The sequence below is a fragment of the Pseudomassariella vexata genome (assembly GCF_002105095.1).
Source record: "Pseudomassariella vexata strain CBS 129021 chromosome Unknown BCR38scaffold_2, whole genome shotgun sequence".
Classification (NCBI taxonomy): Eukaryota; Fungi; Ascomycota; class Sordariomycetes; order Amphisphaeriales; family Pseudomassariaceae; genus Pseudomassariella; species Pseudomassariella vexata.
The window spans coordinates 2,797,693-2,817,764 of record NW_024467957.1 but is presented as its reverse complement, the minus strand read 5'-3'; the positions used below and the strand labels follow the sequence as shown (position 1 = coordinate 2,817,764).

General features: G+C 48.3%; 8 protein-coding genes across 8 annotated transcripts; 3 read left to right on the top strand and 5 right to left on the bottom strand.

Moving 5' to 3' along the window:
• Nucleotides 1-3,083: 3,083 nt before the first annotated feature.
• On the top strand, nt 3,084-3,412 carry BCR38DRAFT_481412 (uncharacterized protein; the record flags this gene model as incomplete). Its single annotated transcript, XM_040863373.1, has 2 exons — nt 3,084-3,183; nt 3,249-3,412. 2 exons carry the CDS (start codon nt 3,084-3,086, stop codon nt 3,410-3,412), a joined length of 264 nt encoding a protein of 87 aa, XP_040720226.1.
• Nucleotides 3,413-4,822: 1,410 nt separating this feature from the next.
• BCR38DRAFT_481411 (uncharacterized protein) lies at nt 4,823-5,163 on the bottom strand (the record flags this gene model as incomplete). Its single annotated transcript, XM_040863372.1, has 2 exons — nt 4,823-4,910; nt 4,976-5,163. 2 exons carry the CDS (start codon nt 5,161-5,163, stop codon nt 4,823-4,825), a joined length of 276 nt encoding a protein of 91 aa, XP_040720225.1.
• A 240-nt stretch (nt 5,164-5,403) lies between these two features.
• BCR38DRAFT_405894 (uncharacterized protein) lies at nt 5,404-7,292 on the bottom strand (the record flags this gene model as incomplete). Its single annotated transcript, XM_040857992.1, has 4 exons — nt 5,404-5,647; nt 5,875-5,953; nt 6,205-7,135; nt 7,185-7,292. The coding sequence occupies 4 exons, from the start codon at nt 7,290-7,292 to the stop codon at nt 5,404-5,406; spliced, it is 1,362 nt and encodes a 453-aa protein (XP_040720224.1).
• Nucleotides 7,293-9,849: 2,557 nt separating this feature from the next.
• On the top strand, nt 9,850-10,584 carry BCR38DRAFT_455095 (uncharacterized protein; the record flags this gene model as incomplete). Its single annotated transcript, XM_040861761.1, has 2 exons — nt 9,850-9,903; nt 9,958-10,584. The coding sequence occupies 2 exons, from the start codon at nt 9,850-9,852 to the stop codon at nt 10,582-10,584; spliced, it is 681 nt and encodes a 226-aa protein (XP_040720223.1).
• A 370-nt stretch (nt 10,585-10,954) lies between these two features.
• Nucleotides 10,955-11,416, bottom strand: BCR38DRAFT_471603 (uncharacterized protein; the record flags this gene model as incomplete). The annotated part of the gene is made up of 1 exon (XM_040862869.1): nt 10,955-11,416. One exon carries the CDS (start codon nt 11,414-11,416, stop codon nt 10,955-10,957), a length of 462 nt encoding a protein of 153 aa, XP_040720222.1.
• A 13-nt stretch (nt 11,417-11,429) lies between these two features.
• Nucleotides 11,430-12,699, bottom strand: BCR38DRAFT_421626 (uncharacterized protein). Its single transcript, XM_040859450.1, has 4 exons — nt 12,470-12,699; nt 12,168-12,408; nt 11,886-12,108; nt 11,430-11,828 (listed from the first exon to the last, which is right to left on the bottom strand). The coding sequence occupies exons 1-4, from the start codon at nt 12,552-12,554 to the stop codon at nt 11,634-11,636; spliced, it is 744 nt and encodes a 247-aa protein (XP_040720221.1). The 5' UTR covers nt 12,555-12,699; the 3' UTR covers nt 11,430-11,633.
• A 2,172-nt stretch (nt 12,700-14,871) lies between these two features.
• On the top strand, nt 14,872-16,145 carry BCR38DRAFT_455094 (pyridoxal phosphate-dependent transferase; the record flags this gene model as incomplete). Its single annotated transcript, XM_040861760.1, has 2 exons — nt 14,872-15,357; nt 15,435-16,145. 2 exons carry the CDS (start codon nt 14,872-14,874, stop codon nt 16,143-16,145), a joined length of 1,197 nt encoding a protein of 398 aa, XP_040720220.1.
• A 2,587-nt stretch (nt 16,146-18,732) lies between these two features.
• BCR38DRAFT_385120 (Orotidine 5'-phosphate decarboxylase) lies at nt 18,733-19,746 on the bottom strand (the record flags this gene model as incomplete). Its single annotated transcript, XM_040857467.1, has 2 exons — nt 18,733-19,518; nt 19,590-19,746. 2 exons carry the CDS (start codon nt 19,744-19,746, stop codon nt 18,851-18,853), a joined length of 825 nt encoding a protein of 274 aa, XP_040720219.1. The 3' UTR covers nt 18,733-18,850.
• Nucleotides 19,747-20,072: the final 326 nt, after the last annotated feature.

Below are 20,072 nucleotides of genomic sequence, written 5' to 3'. Positions count from 1 at the left end.
TCCTCCGCAAATGCCACAGCGCCTAGCACCCGTTGCCCTCCTCCTTGTAGGACGACTACTTTCACCCTCTTCCTCACTTTCCAAACCCGTATCACCCTAATAGCCCGTAGAACTTGTGCATCTTCTATATTAAGTAGCCCACCATACTGGATTTGCTTGTTTTTGGTTCTGCGACGTTTGCTTAGCACATGGTTAGTCTCACGAAGCTCTTCGTTCTCGCGACGCAAGATAACATTCTCTTGCATCATTGCATGCGTAGCCTTTGCAATCGAGTCAATTGAATGAAGAATATGCGTCGGAGAGCTGTCTTGATGCCTCTGAACGCTATTCTTAATCAACGTTGACTGCGATTCGGCTTCAAGGGTGGTACTAGGTGTCTTAGAAGTCCAAATAGGGGGTAGGAGTTCTGGGTCGGCAGAGGGTGTACGCGCGACTTCTGCGACATCCAGGGCAGATATAACCCTGTCGGGGTCAAAAGGGACAATTCCAGCTGCTTCGAAACCAGATCTGATGTTTTGTTCAGTAAAAGCAGCGCCAAACCCCTCCAAAAAACCGGCAAGGAAATCCTCCTTCGCAACGTGGGTATGATGCCGTCGCATCAAACCCTCAACAAACACACCGTACGCCCGTTTCAAAACACTAAAAGGCACCAAGTCGAGAGGCTGGAGCTTATGGGACGAATGGGCAGGCATAGGAAGGGTAATGATGCCATGGTCCTTGCAGTATTGTTCGAAATCCATCGAGTGATGGCTTTCGTGACCGTCAAGGATCAGGAGGCGTTTGACACCCTTCGTACGATCGCGTGTGTGTAGATCGAAGTGAGCTGCCCAGCTGAGACCAATATCATTCGTTGTCCATCCGTTGTGGGATAGATCAACGACCCAGTTGCCCGGTAATGTGGTGTCGCGATACCACGAAGCGAGGTGAACTTTGGCCGCGAAGATGATGTACGGCGGCACCGCCCAGCCTTGGGAATTGGCCGCCTGAATGACAGTAACCCATTCCCTATTGCCTTGCTGGGCTTGCCTAGGCCTTCCACGTCTTTTGGTACTCGTAACGACCATGCCGGTTGAGATCATGCCCATTAAAAAGCCCGTCTCGTCAAAATTGTAGATATCCTCCGGCTGGATGCCGTGCTTCGCTATTGTGTCCGCAACACGCTTAAAATAACCGCGATACGCGACAGGATCTTCGCAGAATGCCCGCTGGTAATCGATTCAACGATTTAAACGCGTCCGGAGGTCTGGTTGTCGCCGTACGAAGCTCGAGGCCCAGTTCTTGCCGACGGGTGACGCGTCGTGGTCGCGTCGGAGGATATTCGCCATTTCTTCAACGTATCGAAGCCGGGGAGGAAAAGTTCGCGAATCTAGCTCAATTACGCGTCGGGTAATCGTATTCTCTTCGGTTTCGGTCATTTTCCGTTTGGACATGTTAGTAATGTGTAATGGTTGTACGCCTTCGTAACGGCGCTTCAATGTCTTTATGGTCGACTTTGAAGATTTTACCAAGCTTGTTCCAACTTAGGTGAGGATCGCGTCGTTTAGTTTGGATGGCTAATTGAAGATTAGCTTCACTAGATTTGCGTGCCATGTTGTGGAAGGGAAGAATAGTATAAGTAAAGATGGAAAGTCAAGATTTCTTGAAAAGTTGGGCAAAGACCCGTGTGGGGCAATGACCTGTGGGTGACGTTAACGTTTATTTCATTTAGCTATCTTCACTCTATATAGACGGATGAAAATTTTGTACTGATCCCCAAATTATTACATAATCCGAATTCATTGAAATGGGTATTCCAAAGGGCTAGGGCAACCACATGTCTCGCCTAATAAGCCCGTTCACCGACTTCCTCGCAGACACAGTGTCTAGCATTGGGTGTTCCTGACTCAGCCGACACCAGTGGACTGACATTATGGTGAATTCCCTCTATATTCCATGTTTCTTAATTCCATTTAGACATCGACTGTTCTCGCTAGGGACAGCCCCGGTTCATTCTCTCCGCCAAGTTTCCAAATCAGTTCTCTTGTATTGAAACATTGACAATGGAGTACATTCTCCTCAATAGTATAGATCAGTCGCTCCTGTGTACCTTGAGTGATGACCATACCTTTGCCATCGCAGCCATGTGATGGGTTTGACTTGATCAATGATGAACTTCCCTTGACAATGCGTCATCGCACGCCATAGGGTATGTCTCTTTAATCACACCATTGGTCCAACAGAAGATAAACGGTCAACATCCTACATTGCGCACCACCAGACCGGCTCTGCTCTCGGTCTTTGTAAATAGATCCTCACCAGGGGTATTCCAAAAACAACGAGGACGGGTATTCCAGATCCGACAAGCGTCATCGTAGCATCCGTCCCCGTCCAGCAAACCCAAAAGCACCCAGCCTAGTCATTGGCGTCACACATTGTAGACACATAACGATCTCATCGGGACAGCCCGTTGATATCTCCAAAACCTTGCATCCTGATAGGCCGTATTCTTAGCAACCATACTCCTACAGAAGTTTAATGCCCACAATGAAACGAATTGTGGTTTAGTTCTTGTCTGAGTTTGGATCTGCTTGTTGCAGACTGGCTATAGAGAACGGATGGTCTGTTACCTGAAGCTTGGCGCTAAATGTTTGCACGGTAGTCACTATTCGAGTTACACAAGTTAAGTTTGGGGTTGAAACCAAATTTGCGCCTCATGAATCGAGCTGAGGAAATGCATTGATAATATTATCCTGATGTGAGATCAGACGTAGTTAAAGGCAGCCATCAATTTCCCAATTTGCAAGCACGGGATGAGTCTGTAACCCCACGAGGTTTCAAGGTAGTGTGAAAAATGAAGAAAGAAGAATGGAACGGCCAATGGAATATTTGAAATATGGAGAATAGTAGGGAGTTGATGAGGCTCGTGTATCTAATGCCTATAAGTATGTTTGCTCTCCACATTCACTCATCTTAAAACTTTCACCCACACCATCCGGAACTACCATTCATCTCTACCTTTCCTAGTATCTATTCATCTTTCGGCTGGACCGTTTTTCATTCTCTTAACTATTATCCGTCAACCCGCGACTACACTCTCTGTCAAGATGAAGTTCCTCGCCGTACTCGTCCTTATTACCTCGGTGACAGCTCTGTCGATCGAGCCGCGTCACCATTCGGGCAAGGCCGCTGGAGGCGGTGGTGGAAGTATGCTCCTCCAAAAATATCTTACAGTAAACTCATGAGCGGACTTGTGCTGACTCCATCAATAGAGGGTAATGCTGCCGGGGGTGGTGGGGGAGCATTAGCTGGCCTCCTCGGAGGCGCGGCGGGCGGAGCAGGCGGTGCGGGCGGTGCTGGCGGGAAAGGAAAGGGAAAGGCTGGCGCGGCCGCTGGGGGCGGAGCACTCGCTGGCCTTCTCGGAGGGGCCAACTAAGAGTCACCTGGCAGGTAAGCATGTTGCGTAATGGTGGTCGTGACGATGTGTCAGATGATTAACCTCGAAAAGTTGAAGCATGCTGAAGCTATCGCGCTCTCACGACATTATTGGTTATTTGGTTTGGGCTTATACACCACGCCTATCCCGCCTGGCGATAGGTGATACATCCCTTCCTTTATTGCGCGGACGAGAACAACATGAGGTTCGTATAATAACCAACCGGGTTGGGTCCACATAACCGTCGCTCAGTTGGATGCCGCGAGTTCGGTCGCTACGGCAAATAGATAATATATATTTCGAGATATCGAAGATGGAAACTTAATTCTTCCCGACGATCAGTGTTTGAACTATTGAAGCTCAGTAAATCGACATGCGTATGGGGTTAGGCTTGTTAGGGTTGTTGTGTGAAATGATACATCCAGTAGTCCGGTGTGGAGTGGAGCCAAGACAACATAATGGTATTCTGTATGCCGTTGTAGTAGAGGATTGGTCATTAACTAGTCTCATTTCTTTTTGGGCGGAGCCCGCTTTCTGTGTTGCTCATGGAGTCATTAAAAGGTGCTGGGTAAACGCTACACAAATATAGTCCCATCGACATCGTTAGGACAATCATCATCCCCCCTTCCACGCAAATACTGCGTGAAATTGAATTACAAATCGATTGCAAGAACCAAGCTTTATGTGGCGCACAAATTAGTGGCGGTGTTTACCAGGCGGAAGTATGAAGCGCGAAGGCCAAGTGATGAGTGTCGGTCTGGGCAGTTAGGCCTCAATGCGGAGGACGTACGATACTCGGGACATACGATATTCGGCATCCCCATAGTTCCCCAATATCGGCTATTTTGCCCAAAATTAAGCATAATATCACCTTATGCGTTTAGGGTCTTCCAACGCATGGATAAAGCAAGTTGCGCAGCTGGCATCGCGGGGCAGAACCACGGGGAAAAAGGAGACAGCAAAAGGCCGATACGTTCACCATCTATCTTGAGGCACCGAACGAACGGTACGGCTGAGTATAGCTTCTTTCACGAGGAGCAATGAGGGCGTAGCTCAACATCATATTTCGTACCCACTTCAGGAGTCGAATAGATCGTCACTTTCGTCGATCAAGAAGAAACCTATCAAGAGCCAGTAATTTTAAAGATGCAAATTTTGATAGTTTCTATCGAGATAGTTGGCAGTGATATATACAGAGCCGGGGGTATAATATGTACAGATGAATGACGCCGTGCCATCCGAAGTCTAGTCCAGATTGACGTCCATAAATGAAAAAGTCGGGGTGAGACTTCGAGCGGTTCTAAAACCCGCCCAGCGGCTATCCTCCGCCGGAAAGTACTCCAACCATGCATTTATTCTAATGCTTAAATGCCAAAACCCAAACGCCAGAGCTATGCCAGAGAGGTTCGATTACCAGATCCCGGAGCCCATTTTGCCATCCAGAGCCCATGCAGCGGCGTAGGGCCAGCCAAGGACGGTGGTCATGCCAGTCGCGTAGCTGTGTAGCGAATATTAGTATGCAATGAAGCTAAACGACTCAAAGGACCGAGGAGAAAAACTCACATGCCAAAGGTGACGGCGCGCGTCTTGGCCATCTTGCTCCAGTTGGCGGATTGATGGGGTTCAGACTTGAAAAAAGATTGCAGCTCCTGGGTCATGGAAGGGTGGTGAGCTCGCAGGGGTGTGCGGGTGGAGAAGAGTCTGCGGCCAACGACTTGACGGGCGACGCGGGGGGCTGCCGAGCTGATCATTTTGATTTCTTGGGGGGCTTTGGTGGTTCTTTTTGAAAGTGAAGTTGTGGTGTATTAGACAGGGTTGGGTCTCGAGGAGATGGAGTCTGTCCGAAATTGTTGAGTTGCGAGATGCAGATGATACAAGTGAGTTAAAATGGTTGTAACTGTGATTACTTGAGTGGCGATGCTGATGCTGTTGGATGATGAGCCAATTCCTCTCATTTTCCGTCGAGCCTCACATGAAGTCTTATACGAAAGTCACCGAAACCAATAAGCCGGTGACCGTCGGCCAGCGAGTTGATCGAAATCCCACCCATGCCTTCCCACAACAAAGTTTTTGGAAATTGGTTCACGATGATTGACTAGACGATTCATGTCAGGCCACGACGTAAATGATGCGGGGAGGAATGCCTGGGCAGGGCAAGGCCGCGAACCCGAGCGCTCAGCCGGGGCCACATTCAGCCTAGCAGTGGAATGTTTTTGTCGGGAAAATAAGGGCCCGCTGGGATTGTGGTCAGCTTTTGTGCTCTTGCGTCTTAGAAGTGGAGTCTAGACTTCGTAGAATGGACTGATCGTGGTGTCATCGGGCCCAGCCGGGGGGTTTGACGGAGGCTGACGGGGGGTGTTCGCCGGACCCGCTGCACTGGGTTCGCCTACTGCCTAGTTCGCAGCGAATCAAACTGGGAATGGCACATAATCAATGCATAAAGGCATATATAAAAGGCATACATAACTTTGTTGACCTTGGTCCCAAAGTAGTTACTACGAACTGCCAGTTCCTCTTCAGTCCAGTTCAATCCTACCCGTCCTATGATTACATGTTGCAAATGCCGATAACTTTACGGTTCACAACCGGATGCCGAATTCCGGTTCCGTCCTCTCTTCACTGGTCTTCAGTTCCTTCAACTCTGGCTCTATACTCATTGCGCTTTTTATGTCCTCCGCATCGTCCTCGGCAGTGGAGTCTTGAGAAGCCGCGGTTCCTTCCTCCGAAGCCTCCTAATCGGCCTCCTCCTCCTCTTCCGAGACGATTCTTGGCTCCTAATCCCAATAACTTACCTTTCAAGATACCGTGTCTCGGTTGGAGGTCAATATCTCGCTTCTCCACGTGGTTATAGCTCGAATCGCTGGGTTGGTTTCCCGCTTGATTTACCTCGACATCTCTCTGGACCAAGTTGTCTGGGAGATCATCGATGTTGATCTCAGGCGCATTCCTCTGTTCCAGCTCGTTGGTGTGGTCATCTTCAATCTTGTCTCGCTTCGCCATGTGATTATCGCTCGAGTCGCTGGGTTGGTTTTCCGCTTGATTTACCTCGACATCTCTCTGGACCAAGTTGTCTGAGAGATCGTCGATGTTGATCTCAGGCGCATTCCTCTGTTCCAGCTCGTTGGTGTGGTCATCTTCAATCTTGTCTCGCTTCGCCAGGTGATTATCGCTCAAGTCGCTGGGCTGGTTTTCCGCTTGATTCACCTCGACATCTCTCTGGACCAAGTTGTCTGGGAGATCGTCGATGTTAATCTCAGGAGCATTCCTCTGTTCCAGCGCGTTGGTGTGGTCATCTTCAATCTTGTCTCGCTTCGCCAGGTGATTATCGCTCAAGTCACTGGGCTGGTTTTCCGCTTGATTCACCTCGACATCTCTCTGGACCAAGTTGTCTGGGAGATCGTCGATGTTAATCTCAGGAGCATTCCTCTGTTCCAGCGCGTTGGTGTGGTCATCTTCAATCTCGTTTCGCTTCTCCACGTGATTTTCGCTCAATTCGCCGGGTTGGTTTTCCGCTTGGTTCATCTCGATGTCTCTCTGCGCCAAATTTTCTGGGAGGTCGTCGATGTTGATCTCAGGGGCGTTCCTCTGTTCCAGCGCGTTGGTGTGTTTGTGTTCAATCTCGTCTCGCTTGTCCACCTTCGGATGATAATCCGCGTCATCCGGATGAGCATACATAGCGTCGTCCGGAGGGGCACGCGCAATGAGGTTGCCATTCACCTCGGTCTCTCAATGGTTAGATTGGCACTTGGAAAGCGTGGAGGCGACGACCTACATCAGGAACACTAGCCTCGTGTGATTTAGCCAGATCAGTGTCTGGGAGAGGGATGGCCAGCATAGTTTGGCCCAAGAGAAGGGCGGCGAGGAAGAATTTGTTCAACATTGTGAAGTGAAAATTTAAAGCTTGAATTTGTTCCGTATCTGGAATACCTGGTCGATCTGAAGTTCCAAGGTGCAGATTTGTAAGGCTCGAAAGGGGACAAAACGAGGATTATATACACCCACCTGTTGAGACTTCGGATCGCGAAAGGTATCTCGATGACTCGTGATTATGACCTTCCTCGCGATAATAGACCGATTCGAGTTGCTATTCAATCATAACGACCTATTGGGAAGCCTAAAGCATACTCAGTGCAAATACCGAAGAGCGGGATTATAGGGAAGGTTTAGACCAATAAACGCAATCGAGATCTATCTCGCGCGCATTTCTTTTGAGAACTATTGTTAGAAGCGTCAAAACTGGAGATGGATTCCCGGATGGCCGGAGCAACACGAAAGGTCTAGAGCTTTCGTCAGTGCTGGATCACAGCATATGTGATATGTGGACAGATTCACCCAAGACGTCGAGATGCCCCCAGTCCATCGAGATTTCGACGGGGGCGAAGAAGGTTCGCACCAGATTGTCGTAGATCACGGCAGTTAATATCTGAGTGGAGACGCACAAGAAAAGATGTAAAGACGACGACTCGAGTCAATCATTTGCACACTCGAGAGAGAGTAGTATATGGAACTCTATTCGCGAGCAGTCATGGAAGGCTGAGCCTACGGTTGGGCGAGACTCGGGAGCCATGGTCGCTAAAAGATGACCATGCTGTGATGGGCAGACAATGAGGCCTGGCCAACCAATGTGGTGTGATGAAGCGATCTGACGAAAGAACGTAGAAAGCCGTTCTTACTTCGGTTGAATTGTATGAGTGTTGGTGACCCCGGTTGCCATCAAGGGATAACCCTCAATCGACCGAAGTCTAGGCTGTGCTCAAAAATTCAGCTGATGGTCCAGAGGGGCATCAAGGCCTGCTTTGTCACCAATCGGGGAGATCTCAAGAGCGAATTACCAAGACCAGTTGATAAATTTTGAGACTGGACGAAAAGGCCAGGGCCTGGAACATAGCATATGATGGATTTCACATGCGTCATGTTCATCGTACAGAAATGGCATATATTGACGCTTTCATATGCCGCCGGAAAAAGCGTTGGTTTCATGTAGTAACAGTTCACAGTTGGGAAAGGCTTGGACTACAACAACTGAGATTTCTCATAACGGGCGACTCCTAACCAATGACAGGATCTAGCAAACAGTACTTTGGTTGTCGGAAACTAAAACTCAACCGTCCGATCTTCGAACAACCTCCCGATAATGCCATCTAGCTTGGGCTATTCATAAACTCAATTACTACCGGGCCTTCCATACGACGATAAAGATTGAGATAATTTTAGATATCAGCTAAGTCTCTACGCAGACATTGCTAGCGAATAAGAAACTCATCTGATAAGTTACTGAAGGATACTGCCGAGCCCTCCGCTCTAGAACAAAGGCAGAGTCATTCTAGAGGCCTTCCAATCGTCTGGTCATCGGTGCAGTGCCTGGGCCTTAATAAAAACAGCATACGAATGGGTTTGCGACTCTGTCCAAGATATGTCCGTTACGTAACCCGCAGTTTGGTGGGTGGATCTTGGATGTTCCGTGGAGGGACAATAACAGAACCCAATAAACCAACCTGGCCGACGGGGGGAATTCATGGAAGAAAAGAGTGATCCGTTGATCTCGGTGCACACTTGTCTTTCATAGGCAACTCTTGAGAAGTCATTGACTACTTAGGCAGCAGGAAGATGACGGCTCTCTACATAACGCCGGTTTCAGGTCTGTGGCCAGTGATTCTGGCAATGTCTTCACGAGGCACCGACAGTCTTTCCAACTCGAAAAGAATCGCAACAAACTTCTTGAAGTATTTTATCAGGAAGACTCGCAGATTCGGGTTACGATGAAAATTCTCAAGGACTGCCACTTTCAAAACTGTAGTCTCACAAGACTATAAGCTTTGAGAAGAGTATGTATAATTGGGCGTAGAGCCTGGGTTTGAATGCACCTCCTGAGACTATTTAGCGCCGCCTTATTGACATGCTAAGTAATCAACATATAGGCTATGCCGGCTGGTCATATAAATTAAAAACACCCTGGAGGTGCCCATTACATTCAGGGCAAGTGGCTCTTATAGCGTATAGTATAAACGATGATATAATTTATATGAGAGATGGGAAGGTACGGCCAAGTGTAGGGCTACAAAACCCCGCCTCAAACCAGAAGTAACCATCATAGAAGAAGAAAAAAAACATCTTTTTTTGGCCTTTATATAAATCTATGAACATACACCATACACCAAATCATTAAAGGCTAATGCATTGCTAGCTTATAACGACGTGAAAAAAGGTTTATTCTTAACTGAAGGTATTTCACTAAGTGGGGGTTTGATAGCGTCCGTCCCTAGACAGTGCGGGGAAGTAAGCGTCACCAATGGTTACGTACACACTTCTTACTGGAGACACAACTTTGAAAGTAAGCAGATATTGTAATACTTTCTCTCGGCTGGAGACATAACTTTGAAAGTAAGCAGATCTTGTAATACGGTCCACAGTATACCAAACAGAGTCGCACCCCCATTATGTACTACAGACCCGGCATAGACGACCACGGCCTGTCCCGTGATCCATTTAAGGCCCGTAACACAACTTCTACTTCATCATCCCAAACTCACTAACCCGCCAAGCAGGCATGCGTTGTTCCCCGTCCCATCGGCTGGATTTCCACTCTCACCAAGGATGGCCATGCCAACCTAGCCCCTTACAGCCAATTCAACAATCTAACCTTCGACCCGCCGTACGTCATGTTCTCCTCGAACCAGACCGAGGACGGAACGCGCAAAGACACCGTTATCAACGCCGAATCCACCGGCCGCTTTGTCTGGAACCTGGCCACGTGGGATTTACGGAACGAAGTCAACACCACCGCCGAGCAATTCCCGCATGGGATCGATGAGTTCAAGCAGGCTGGGTTGGAGAAGGAAAAGGGCAGGTTGTCGGATGTGCCGATGGTGAAGAGGAGTCCGGTCAAGTTCGAGTGTAAGTACCATAGTACGATTAGATTGCCGGGGGATTCGCCTATGGGGACGGTCGATGTGGTGATTGGGAGGGTGGAGGCGGTGCATATAGCGGATGAGGTGTTGACGGAGGGACGTCTGGATATTGGGAAGACGATGCCGATTGCTAGGTGTGGGTATTATGAGTATGCGGTTATCAGGGAGACGTTTGAGATGGTGATTCCAGGTGGTTCGACGAGGTTGCTGGCGGGGCTGGAGGGGAATGCGAGGAAGATTGCTGAGGAGGGCGCGAGTAAATAAAGGGAAGAGTAGTCCAAGTATGGGATAGATTATTGACATAGAGAAATTTCGTACTGATTTGCTATATAATCCAATATTACTTGTGACTGAGAAAAGTTCGATTACACTGAGAAGATACGTGACATGTCGTATAGACAGCATGGTTGAGGTAGGCCTTGATGAAAATAGCGGATCCTCCTAACCCGCATCAAATGTCCCGAAAAGAGATCTCATGATCCATACGTATTACATATCTGTAAATTTCTTCAAAGTCGTTACAAGGTTCTGCAGGGAAATACGAGGTATTTGCTCTAGCCTTATTAAAGCAAACTTCGCAAGTTGAAAATTTCTATCAAGCATACATCTACCCTTAAGCATCTATGTCTTCACCTCACCACCCCTCGTTGTAGTCCTGATACGCAGCAAACATCAAAATGGCAAAACTCTGCGCCTCAGGCGACTCCGTCCCTGGCGTCCTATCTCCCCAGTTCAACGGATTGATAACCGGAGACAACAAACCATCCTCGTCTATCCTCTCAAGAATAGCATCCCTCTTCTCATCTGCCCAGTCCACGTACCGAGATCCAAACTCATGCGGTTCGAGCTGCGCCATGCGGTACGCCGTGGCCGTCAGCAGCGTCGTACCGGATAGTTCACCGGACCACGTCGTGTCATTCAGATAGTTCCTCAAGAGCGACTCATCGGGCTCGGCCTCGTCAAGGGCAATGGCGCCGTCGAGGATAGCGCGGATAGTTTCCTTCAGCTGCTTGAGCCCAAAAGACTTGGATTCATCCAACACCCCTGATCCGGTTTCCGACTTGAACTTCTCAGCCGTAGCCAAAACCCGACTCATCCCCGCCGCAGCCCACGCATTCCCCGTACTTCAAATCCCTAAATCCTCCGTCTCGGGCCCAATGATATGATGCCACAACCCCCCGCTCTCCTCCCCGTCAGGCACAGCAAGGACATCACGATATAAACCACACTGCTCAACCGCCGTGCTCGTCAACTCCTCATCCCCCGTCTGCACAGCCCAATAAGCCAGCGTAGGGGGTACCATATAAACCCAATCAGCCCACGGATAATCTCCTGCGTATTTTTAAGTGTTTTTTCAAGAAACCTGTCTGTAGAGAGTCTTTTGTTCCTGTCGCTCCACCAAACGAAATCAAGACTCCCATGTCGCCAATGCGAGGTATATAGACCATACTCCCTCCGATTCGCGGGCCGCCATCTTCAGTAATGATGTCGGTAGATGTATTCTTAGCCTGTATGTCAAAGATTTAGCGTCATTATCCAGTCCTTGGTGGCTCGGTGAACAGTACCGTATGATTCTGGAGGTCGAGAACAATCATGCCTTCGAGATTAGTAGGTGGAGTATTGTCACCTTTATCTGTATCAGAAGACATGTTGGTGACCATGCCGTTTAAGTAAAAAGCAAGACCAAGTTCCGGTGCTTCGGCAGAAGCACCCCAACTTGACCTCTCCGGCGCATCCAGAACGACATCGTACTGTGTCCAACCGTGGCTCTCGGTATCGAAGCCCCATCTGGGAGCGGATAAAACCATTAGTAAACCGATTTGAAGCCCCACGAAAGATAATCATACAGATTGTACTGCTTGGCAGTGGGAGACTGCCAGCCTGTAAAAGAGGTGTTTATGTCCGGTGTCACACCCCCGTCAAGGTAGACTTGAGTGTCGTCTGCTGGGCCGTGGAAAAGAGCGCCCATTTGAACATCTGGGACGTAGTTTGCCGTTTTCAAGGCGAGCGATTTGTTCAAGGCCACTTCACTGATGTTGGTTTTCCAATCCCACGAAGTTCTCATATCAACTGTGATGACGTAGTTGTCTTGAGAAGTCAGTAGAAGCCTGAGGCAGATCCATTAAGTACTTCGTCATCTAACACTTACTGGGACCTGTGATGAATGGACCCGTTTGGTTGATATTGTCATGGTTTGCGGGCTTCGAAGTAGTAACATCGGTGACGAGGTACATGTAAATACTGCAGTTTACATCCAGCAGGTTGTTACATTGGCATACGTTCGATCAGCATAGGTGGTAATTCCTCCATCGATGAATAGTATGCCATTCTTGATTTGGCTCTGGTGGTACCAATATGGAGTGAGGCAACGGCTGGCTCCGTACGCATGTGCTAAGTTAGAATGTAACCATTATAAGCCGAAAGCCGTTTGGGGATTGTCCAAAAGGTTACCTTACGTGACAGGACATGGCGTTGGACTTGCAGAAGTGATGCTAGACTATGCCCGTTTCCGAGACTCAGCTCGCCGATCACTTCCCAATCGCTTCCCGACCACTTCCCCCCCTTTCCAAGTCGGTTGGGTTCTAAGAGGCTCAAGAGCCTGGCCATGGCTACTGGTGGGACGAGTCACATTAAAAACGTGCAAGCAAAAGATTTTATGACATGATAGCACGAACAATAAGCGACACAAAAAGAAGAGAAATGGCAACTTCTGTCAACCCGGCGGCATGAGTTTATTGCCATAGAGGCGACAATTAATTTCAATGTCAGACAACAGTGTGTGAAGAGTCCTTGGCATTGAGAGGGATATGTGTTTTTTGACGTCCGTCTCGAGCTGTGCTTGGTTGACCAAATAGAGTAACTCCGCGTCTGCCTGCGTCTTCCAGACCAATTATATATTGGCACACATACTATGGGAAGCTGTGGCCTCAGTTATGGAAGGCTACGAGGCAGGCAGGCTAGGATTGTAGAAATTACGGGCCCCCATGCACCTTCATAATACCAATACAGCCCCAATACTTGGAACCCGACACATACCACCTTATCGAGGTGTATCTTCCTGGTTCCTGAGATTTCCCTATGTGGAGACTTGATTAGAGCTTCTTGGATCAAATCATATTTTCTCTTGCGCGGGGGCGTAATTCCATTCCTTAGCATATCTAGCCCATATCTCATTTCTGCAACGTATCTTCATTCACGAAAGCTGGCAAAGCAAAAACACTGAAAGCCGGTCAATTCTGGAGCATAACTGTCCTATAAGCACGCAGACTTCTAAGTGCCCCACTCGACGACATCCGGCCCATCATGGCTGGCCGTTTCCCCGGCGTGTACTAGACAGTAAACTTTCTTAATGTCCTGTTAGTCCACTACATCTATATCTCCGCCTCTCTCTGGTCTCTCAAGGGCTATGCCGCCAATCGGTCGACAACCTTTTATGTCTTACTAGCAATGTCACTCTGCTTCTCAGTCTCCCTCCTCAATCTGTGCGAGACATTCCGAAAGAACTACCTGTTCAAAGGGTTCGATCTACGAGATTTGAGTGTATACCGATTATCTTACTACCTGCTGCGTTGTTCTGGATCGGATACTGGATCAATTGGTTTACTGTGCTGTGTGGAATTTGGGCTACTTCACGTTTTAAAACTTGGCTATGTCCGTCTCTGGGTTCTTCATATCAACCGAATCGAACGTGTGCGATCTATTCAAAAATTATCGGCGCGTGATACACTACTCGATGCCAGGGGTCGTTATCTAGTCGCAATCGATATTTGACTCAACCTTGACTCGTTGGAGTGAGTTTTTGGATCGTCTGGGTCGGTTTCCAACTCACTCGGCTCAATGTCCGAATCGACGTCATCGATCAACATACAGCGGATAAATGCACCACGAGAGATGAGTCCTAGTGCAGAGGTATCATCGACAGCAAAGATCGAGACTAGGCAAGCATTGGGTTTGGTGCAATCATAAAATCAGGAGAAAGAGTTTAACCCTACGTAACAGTGGGTGCAGGAGCGGTCGTGTAGTCCTACACAATCATCCAGTCGAAGGCATCGATCGAGGCAGGGGCAGTAGTGCGTTCACGAGCGGGAGTAATGGGAATAAAAGCAAAAGAAACACCATATATCGAATCTACATGGGCCTCTCGGAGGATTACTGACGAACATAAGCAGAATTCAGGAGTCCGTGGAGGTGCCGGCAGTTTGCAGCTTGACAACTCATCGGTTTTTATACTCCAGCTAGTGCCAAGTGGAGAATTATTTTTTGCTTTGCCGGCGACAGCCGCGTTCCGGAATCGCAGACACTAAAAGATCTCATGCGCGCCGTTTGGCGACAATTCATGTCAAGAACTAGACGTAGATAGAACAGCCAAGCTATACTTATTTCTGCACAGATTCCCTGAAGAAGTGGGTAATAACAAACGACCTCGCCGTCTACTGAACTGCTTGAAAGCAGCGGTAATAATTGTATATAAGAACTTACGATCTTCTTCCTAGAACCCGATTTCTTCGACGAAATTACGCAGCGAAACCCCGCTTGCATGATTCGGTCAAAATGGTCAAAATACCGCCCTTCGATGTCGAGCAATGGATGGACAAATACGAGACCACCCCGGGTGTTCTCAACGTAGCCGAGACGTGCTGCTCGTCCATCTCCATCGACCAACTCGTGCAGTTTAACAGGCACACGGATGCACCTCCACCCCTGGACCTGTCTACAAGGCTTGGCTACGGTGCCATTAGAGGATCAGATAAGTTGCGCCAAAACATAGCCAGCCTGTATGAAGGCGATGGGGGTTCAACTTCACTGGACGTGGAGTCCGTCATTGTGACTCCAGGTGCTATCTCGGCAAACTACTTGGTGTTCTACAGTCTGGTTGGACCGGGCGATCACGTCATATGCGTGTTTCCTACTTATCAGCAGCTGTATGCTGTGCCTGGGAGTTTGGGTGCGGAAATTTCGTTATGGAAACTCCAGGCAGATAATGGATACGCGCCTGATGTGAACGCACTCGAGGGAATGATAAAGAGTAATACGAAGGTCAGTCAGTTATTCAACTGTCAGAGCTCACAGAACACTATTCAACATATCCAATATCGAAGCTGACCCACGCACAGATGATCGTTATCAACAACCCCAACAATCCAACAGGTGCCACCATCCACAAAGACATCCTCACCAAAACCGTGGACATTGCCCGAAAGCATAACATCATCCTCTTCTCCGACGAAGTCTATAGACCCCTATTCCACAACCTCCCACCTGCTCAAGTCCCCCCATCCATCCTCTCCCTGGGATACGACAAAAGCATCGTAACTTCCTCCATGTCTAAGGCCTGGGCCCTAGCCGGCGTCCGCCTAGGCTGGATCGCGTCCCGCGACCCTTCCATCATCGAGCAAGTCGCTGTGGCGCGGGATTACACCACGATCAGCGTCTCGCAGCTCGACGACCAAGTCTCCCGTTACGCGCTCAGCGCGGACGTGCGACCACAGCTTATAGCGCGGAACCTGGCGCTCGCGAGGACGAACTTGGCTTTGTTGGAAGAATTTGTGAGGGAGCATCCGGGCACGGTGGAGTGGGTCAAGCCGACGGCGGGGACGACGGCTTTTGTGCGGTTTCTCGGGAAGCGTGGGAGTCCGGTGGATGATGTGGCGTTTTGTATGGATGTGTTGGAGAGGACTAAGGTTATGTTCTTGCCGGGCTCGAAGTGCTTTGGCCACGGGAAGGGGTTTGAGGGGTTTGTGAGGATTGGGTATGTGAATGAGACGGAGGTGGTTAGGGAGGCGTTGGGGAGGTTGAGGGGGTATGTGGCGGAGTATTTAGTTTGAGAGTTTTGGGTAAAGAACAGCTGACACTACCAAGTCTTTAAGACCTACTTACATCCTCAATATTACGTTTCACATGGCTCGTTTTTAAAAATAATGATACACTACGTACTAATATTAGGACTATAAAAGAATTTGTTGCGTGCTCCAAACACACTGGAGGTGGGCTGGGTATCGCGCTCGGGCTTAAAGTATCAACTACAGTACCAACAGCATAGCTTTCTTCATCAACGTGGGATCCATAGTGACACCGACAGCAGTAGTTATTAGACCATTCGATAGGACTTATTCATCTTCAATACGTGGGAGGCATTCCTCGAGGCAGTGGACTTCAGCCTTGCGCTTCTGACTCTTTCGCCGGGCCGTGGTAAGATCTGTGATTAATGCCAGGTCGGACTTCCTGGCGAGATAGTTGACACCTTATTTCAGCCTTGGGGTCGCCCGGTTGCCATTTGACATGGGGGGATTGACCATTGATCCAGTTTTTGGTAAGTTTATTCATGAGGTCGGCCTTGCGAAGCTGCTGTAAATGGTGGCGTGTTCTCCAATATCCCATCTTGGGGTGAATATGGCTTTTGTAATCTTCTCTTCTGCAGCTTTCCGTTTCAAATCTTCAATTAAAACATCCTTGGTTTTTCTGAGGAGATGGGCCTTTCTATGTGTTTTCACCTAAGGTTTTCTAGCCCATATATGGAGTGCGATCTTCCGAAGTGGTCCGTTAGTGCATTATAATGGTGTGCCGGAATTTGCCAGGGACACCCACCTACGGCAAAGTGGTAATAACGGCCACTGTTATGCTTTGAATCAACATGTCGCTGAAAATTCTTCTTCTTTTATATCGAAAAAGACACATTAGTTACATACTTGGTTTTATTCTGAATTTGTTAATGATATATGCTTACTTCTGATCTGGGACATAATTCCCGGGGACTGTTGTGGTTGCTGGCATTATATTTTGCTCGCCGTTGACGGATGCGAACCTGTGGCAGTCACTCCAGCTCCAGCAGCCTACAGGATAAAGGAGCTAGAGAGGTTAGAGGCATTGACTGCTGCGAGATGGGAATTGGCTTAATATCTCTGGCTTGGGTCAGTCTGGTCGGTAGCAATCTCTTCGTCCACTTTCTCCCCAAGGGGTCTCATATAGTTGTCGGTTTCGGGATCATCCTAAGCCGCTCCAACGTTCTAATTCTCGTCAGAACTGTAATCAGCTCAAACTTGTTAGGTTTAGTTCGAAGTCTTTAGCCACTAGTCTGTTCGACTTTCTCAGTTTATCTACTAAGACAATTAAAACTTCTGTATAAACCTGTCCACAAAATTTTGAGCCCTTCGAACTGGTTTCAGTATGCAGCCAAATGCCATGGGGTCTATTGACTTACTTGCGTATGCCCATTGATCCCTCACAGTATTCGGTGTCCGTGGTGGCGTTATTGACGACCATTCCAATGATTTCATTCAGGCTGAAATTTGGCAACTAACCAGATTTATGGTGATGGATGATGTCCGAGACCAAGAACTCTTCAATTGTTGTTCATAGTCTAGGGTAAATGATAACCTGCTCGAATTTTCCACATACGGCATCCTTTCAGCGTGCGTGAGCTTTCGGGACAGTGAATGAGATCTCATCCGTAATCTTGCTAGACAGTCGCAAAAGTGGCTGTGACGTTGTCGGGCTGGTAGTAAGGTCGAGCCAAGTTTTCTTGCATAGAATTACGGGTCGGTGCACATGCAAGTGAGCATTCTATGTGGATGGTGTGGCCCAGGAATCGGTGGTTGAATATGGAAGGTCGAAGAACTAACTAAATTTAGATTAGTCGTCTCACACCGCCAGGGACTATAGCGTTACTCCCTGCTTCATTTAGCTCCATTCGCTCTGCGGACTCTACTCAGTCTGAGGAAGCATTTATCTATGAAATCTACATAAGTAGTCGGTTATATGCCACCAACAGGAGTGAAAGGCGTTGTCTCAGTATGCTAATCTTAGTTGGTCGTACTTGAAGACTATATTAGAAGTATCGACCACGCCCATGGATTGATATCGTAATGATCCATTGGTCCAAATGTTTTAGTCAATAGTGGTCTATGTAGACGTGGAAATATTAAAGATGTGATGATTATACTTTAGGAAGTCAATATATGGGACAAGCAGTGATCAGCTTGAATGTCATTTCTGCTGCCAGGCTGACAGATTTCATACTCGCGAGGCTTGGGATCCTCTGCTTGATGAACTTTAAATATCCCGGTAACTCGTTTGAAATGCTATATTAGAAATGACTGTATTGTTACTCACATATTAGGTATATCTATTGTAATATGTCGCTGACATGGGTCTGCGAGTAATATGATATCTGTTTACAACACCAAGGGGTTGGAGTCTTACTGTTTTCTACAAGTTTATAGAAGGTAATATACTCCTCCTGTAGAGATAATGCTGACGCTAGGTGATGGAGCGTAACTAAAAAGATACATCAAGGTGGCAAGAGACATTAATGTGCTTTGAAGTTGTTATATCCTTGACTGCTCCCCTGAATTCAAATCAAGGTACTGAATCAGCTCATGCTCTGTGGGTTACGCTACATAATCTTTCAGTAACCACAACTAGTGCTAAGTTTAACCTGGTGTCTGCAATATCCTTATTGGTGTCAAGCCCGCTGTAGTAGTCATACCAGATTTTTTGGTACTACCTCACCATTCCAGTCTCAATTTGGCATCTACGCATCGTGGTGAGTACGCTGCAAATACGCCTTCCACCCCGCCTCCTGGTACCGTCTCGCAGCATCTACGGGGACCTCAGCGGCATATATGCCCCGATCAGCGATAATAAAGTCCGAACCACGGCTAATAGCAGAAGCAGGTGTCTGACAGTGCTGCCCCAGCTCGTCCCCCGACTCGGACAGGCTGATACCAGTCGTGAAAGTAACAAAATCCCGTCCACTCGCAACATCAGACGTGTGCAATGCCTTCGTCGCAACAAATCCCAAAACAACCTCGGGATTTTGCGACAGCGCCACTTCGACGCACTCTTCGGTATAATGACGCGTTGCCAGGCTTCCTTCTGAGGTCATCTCGGCCAGAATCAGGAGAGCGCGTTGGCCGCGATGTGGGAAGGAGGCTGTCGTGATGGTCTGGACCAGGGCGTCAACTATGCCATCCCCGCCGAGGACGCTCAGGCTCACAACATCAGCCCATTCGGAGATTTGGAGCGCGCCCCCGTGATACTGCTTCTGAACCGTGTTGCCGATGTCGATGAGCTTGCGGTCCTCGAAGATGAGAAAATTGTGCTTTTGAGCCAGCAATTTGAGCCCTTGGACCGTCTTGTTAGAGAAGTCTTTGACGATTTCGATATGAGTTTTGAAAACGGCGATATATGGGCCAAGAGCTGGATTTCGTGTTAGTGGGTGGGTCCAGTACGAGTTGCTGCATCGCGGGATGCAGATGGTTGGGACTCACAGTCAGCACATTTCAAAAGACTCTCCGTGCCAGTCAGGTCTGCTGATACCACGAGATTCGACTGCTTGGCCTTAGCAATCTCGAAGAGTCGCCTGGCCACAGGATTAGGGTGCTGCGCGGCGCGCTGGCCGTATGTGAGGCATAACGGGTAAGTCATGATGACTTCTTAAATCTGCGATGTTTGATCAGGGGAGTCACATTGAAGTTCAAGAGCATCAAGACATGAATTTTTAGATGTGCAATATTTTCATCTGGTGGATTGTGCATCACAAACTAACTTTGTAGTGTTTCCGGTTGACACAAAACTGTTTGCAACAGCTACCAAACTGAACTCTACCGAGTTTGTCAAATCTTCGACACCTCTGGACATAGTTGAGTAAGTTATGATATGGCATCATAGAGGGGTTTTGCTTTTATTATACACGGTTCAATGTGCCGCAGTCCTGATCTGGGTAAAGGTAGTCACAATTGGTGGTCACATAG

Bases quoted from the DNA above. Each gene is read 5' to 3' on its own strand.
- BCR38DRAFT_421626 (XM_040859450.1), bottom strand. From the start codon at position 12,554: ATGTACCTCGTCACCGATGTTACTACTTCGAAGCCCGCAAACCATGAC. The intron at 12,109-12,167 runs GTATGATTATCT...ATCCGCTCCCAG, and splicing joins ACTGCCAAGCAGTACAATCT to ATGGGGCTTCGATACCGAGA. The intron at 11,829-11,885 runs GTACTGTTCACC...TTTGACATACAG, and splicing joins TCGACCTCCAGAATCATACG to GCTAAGAATACATCTACCGA.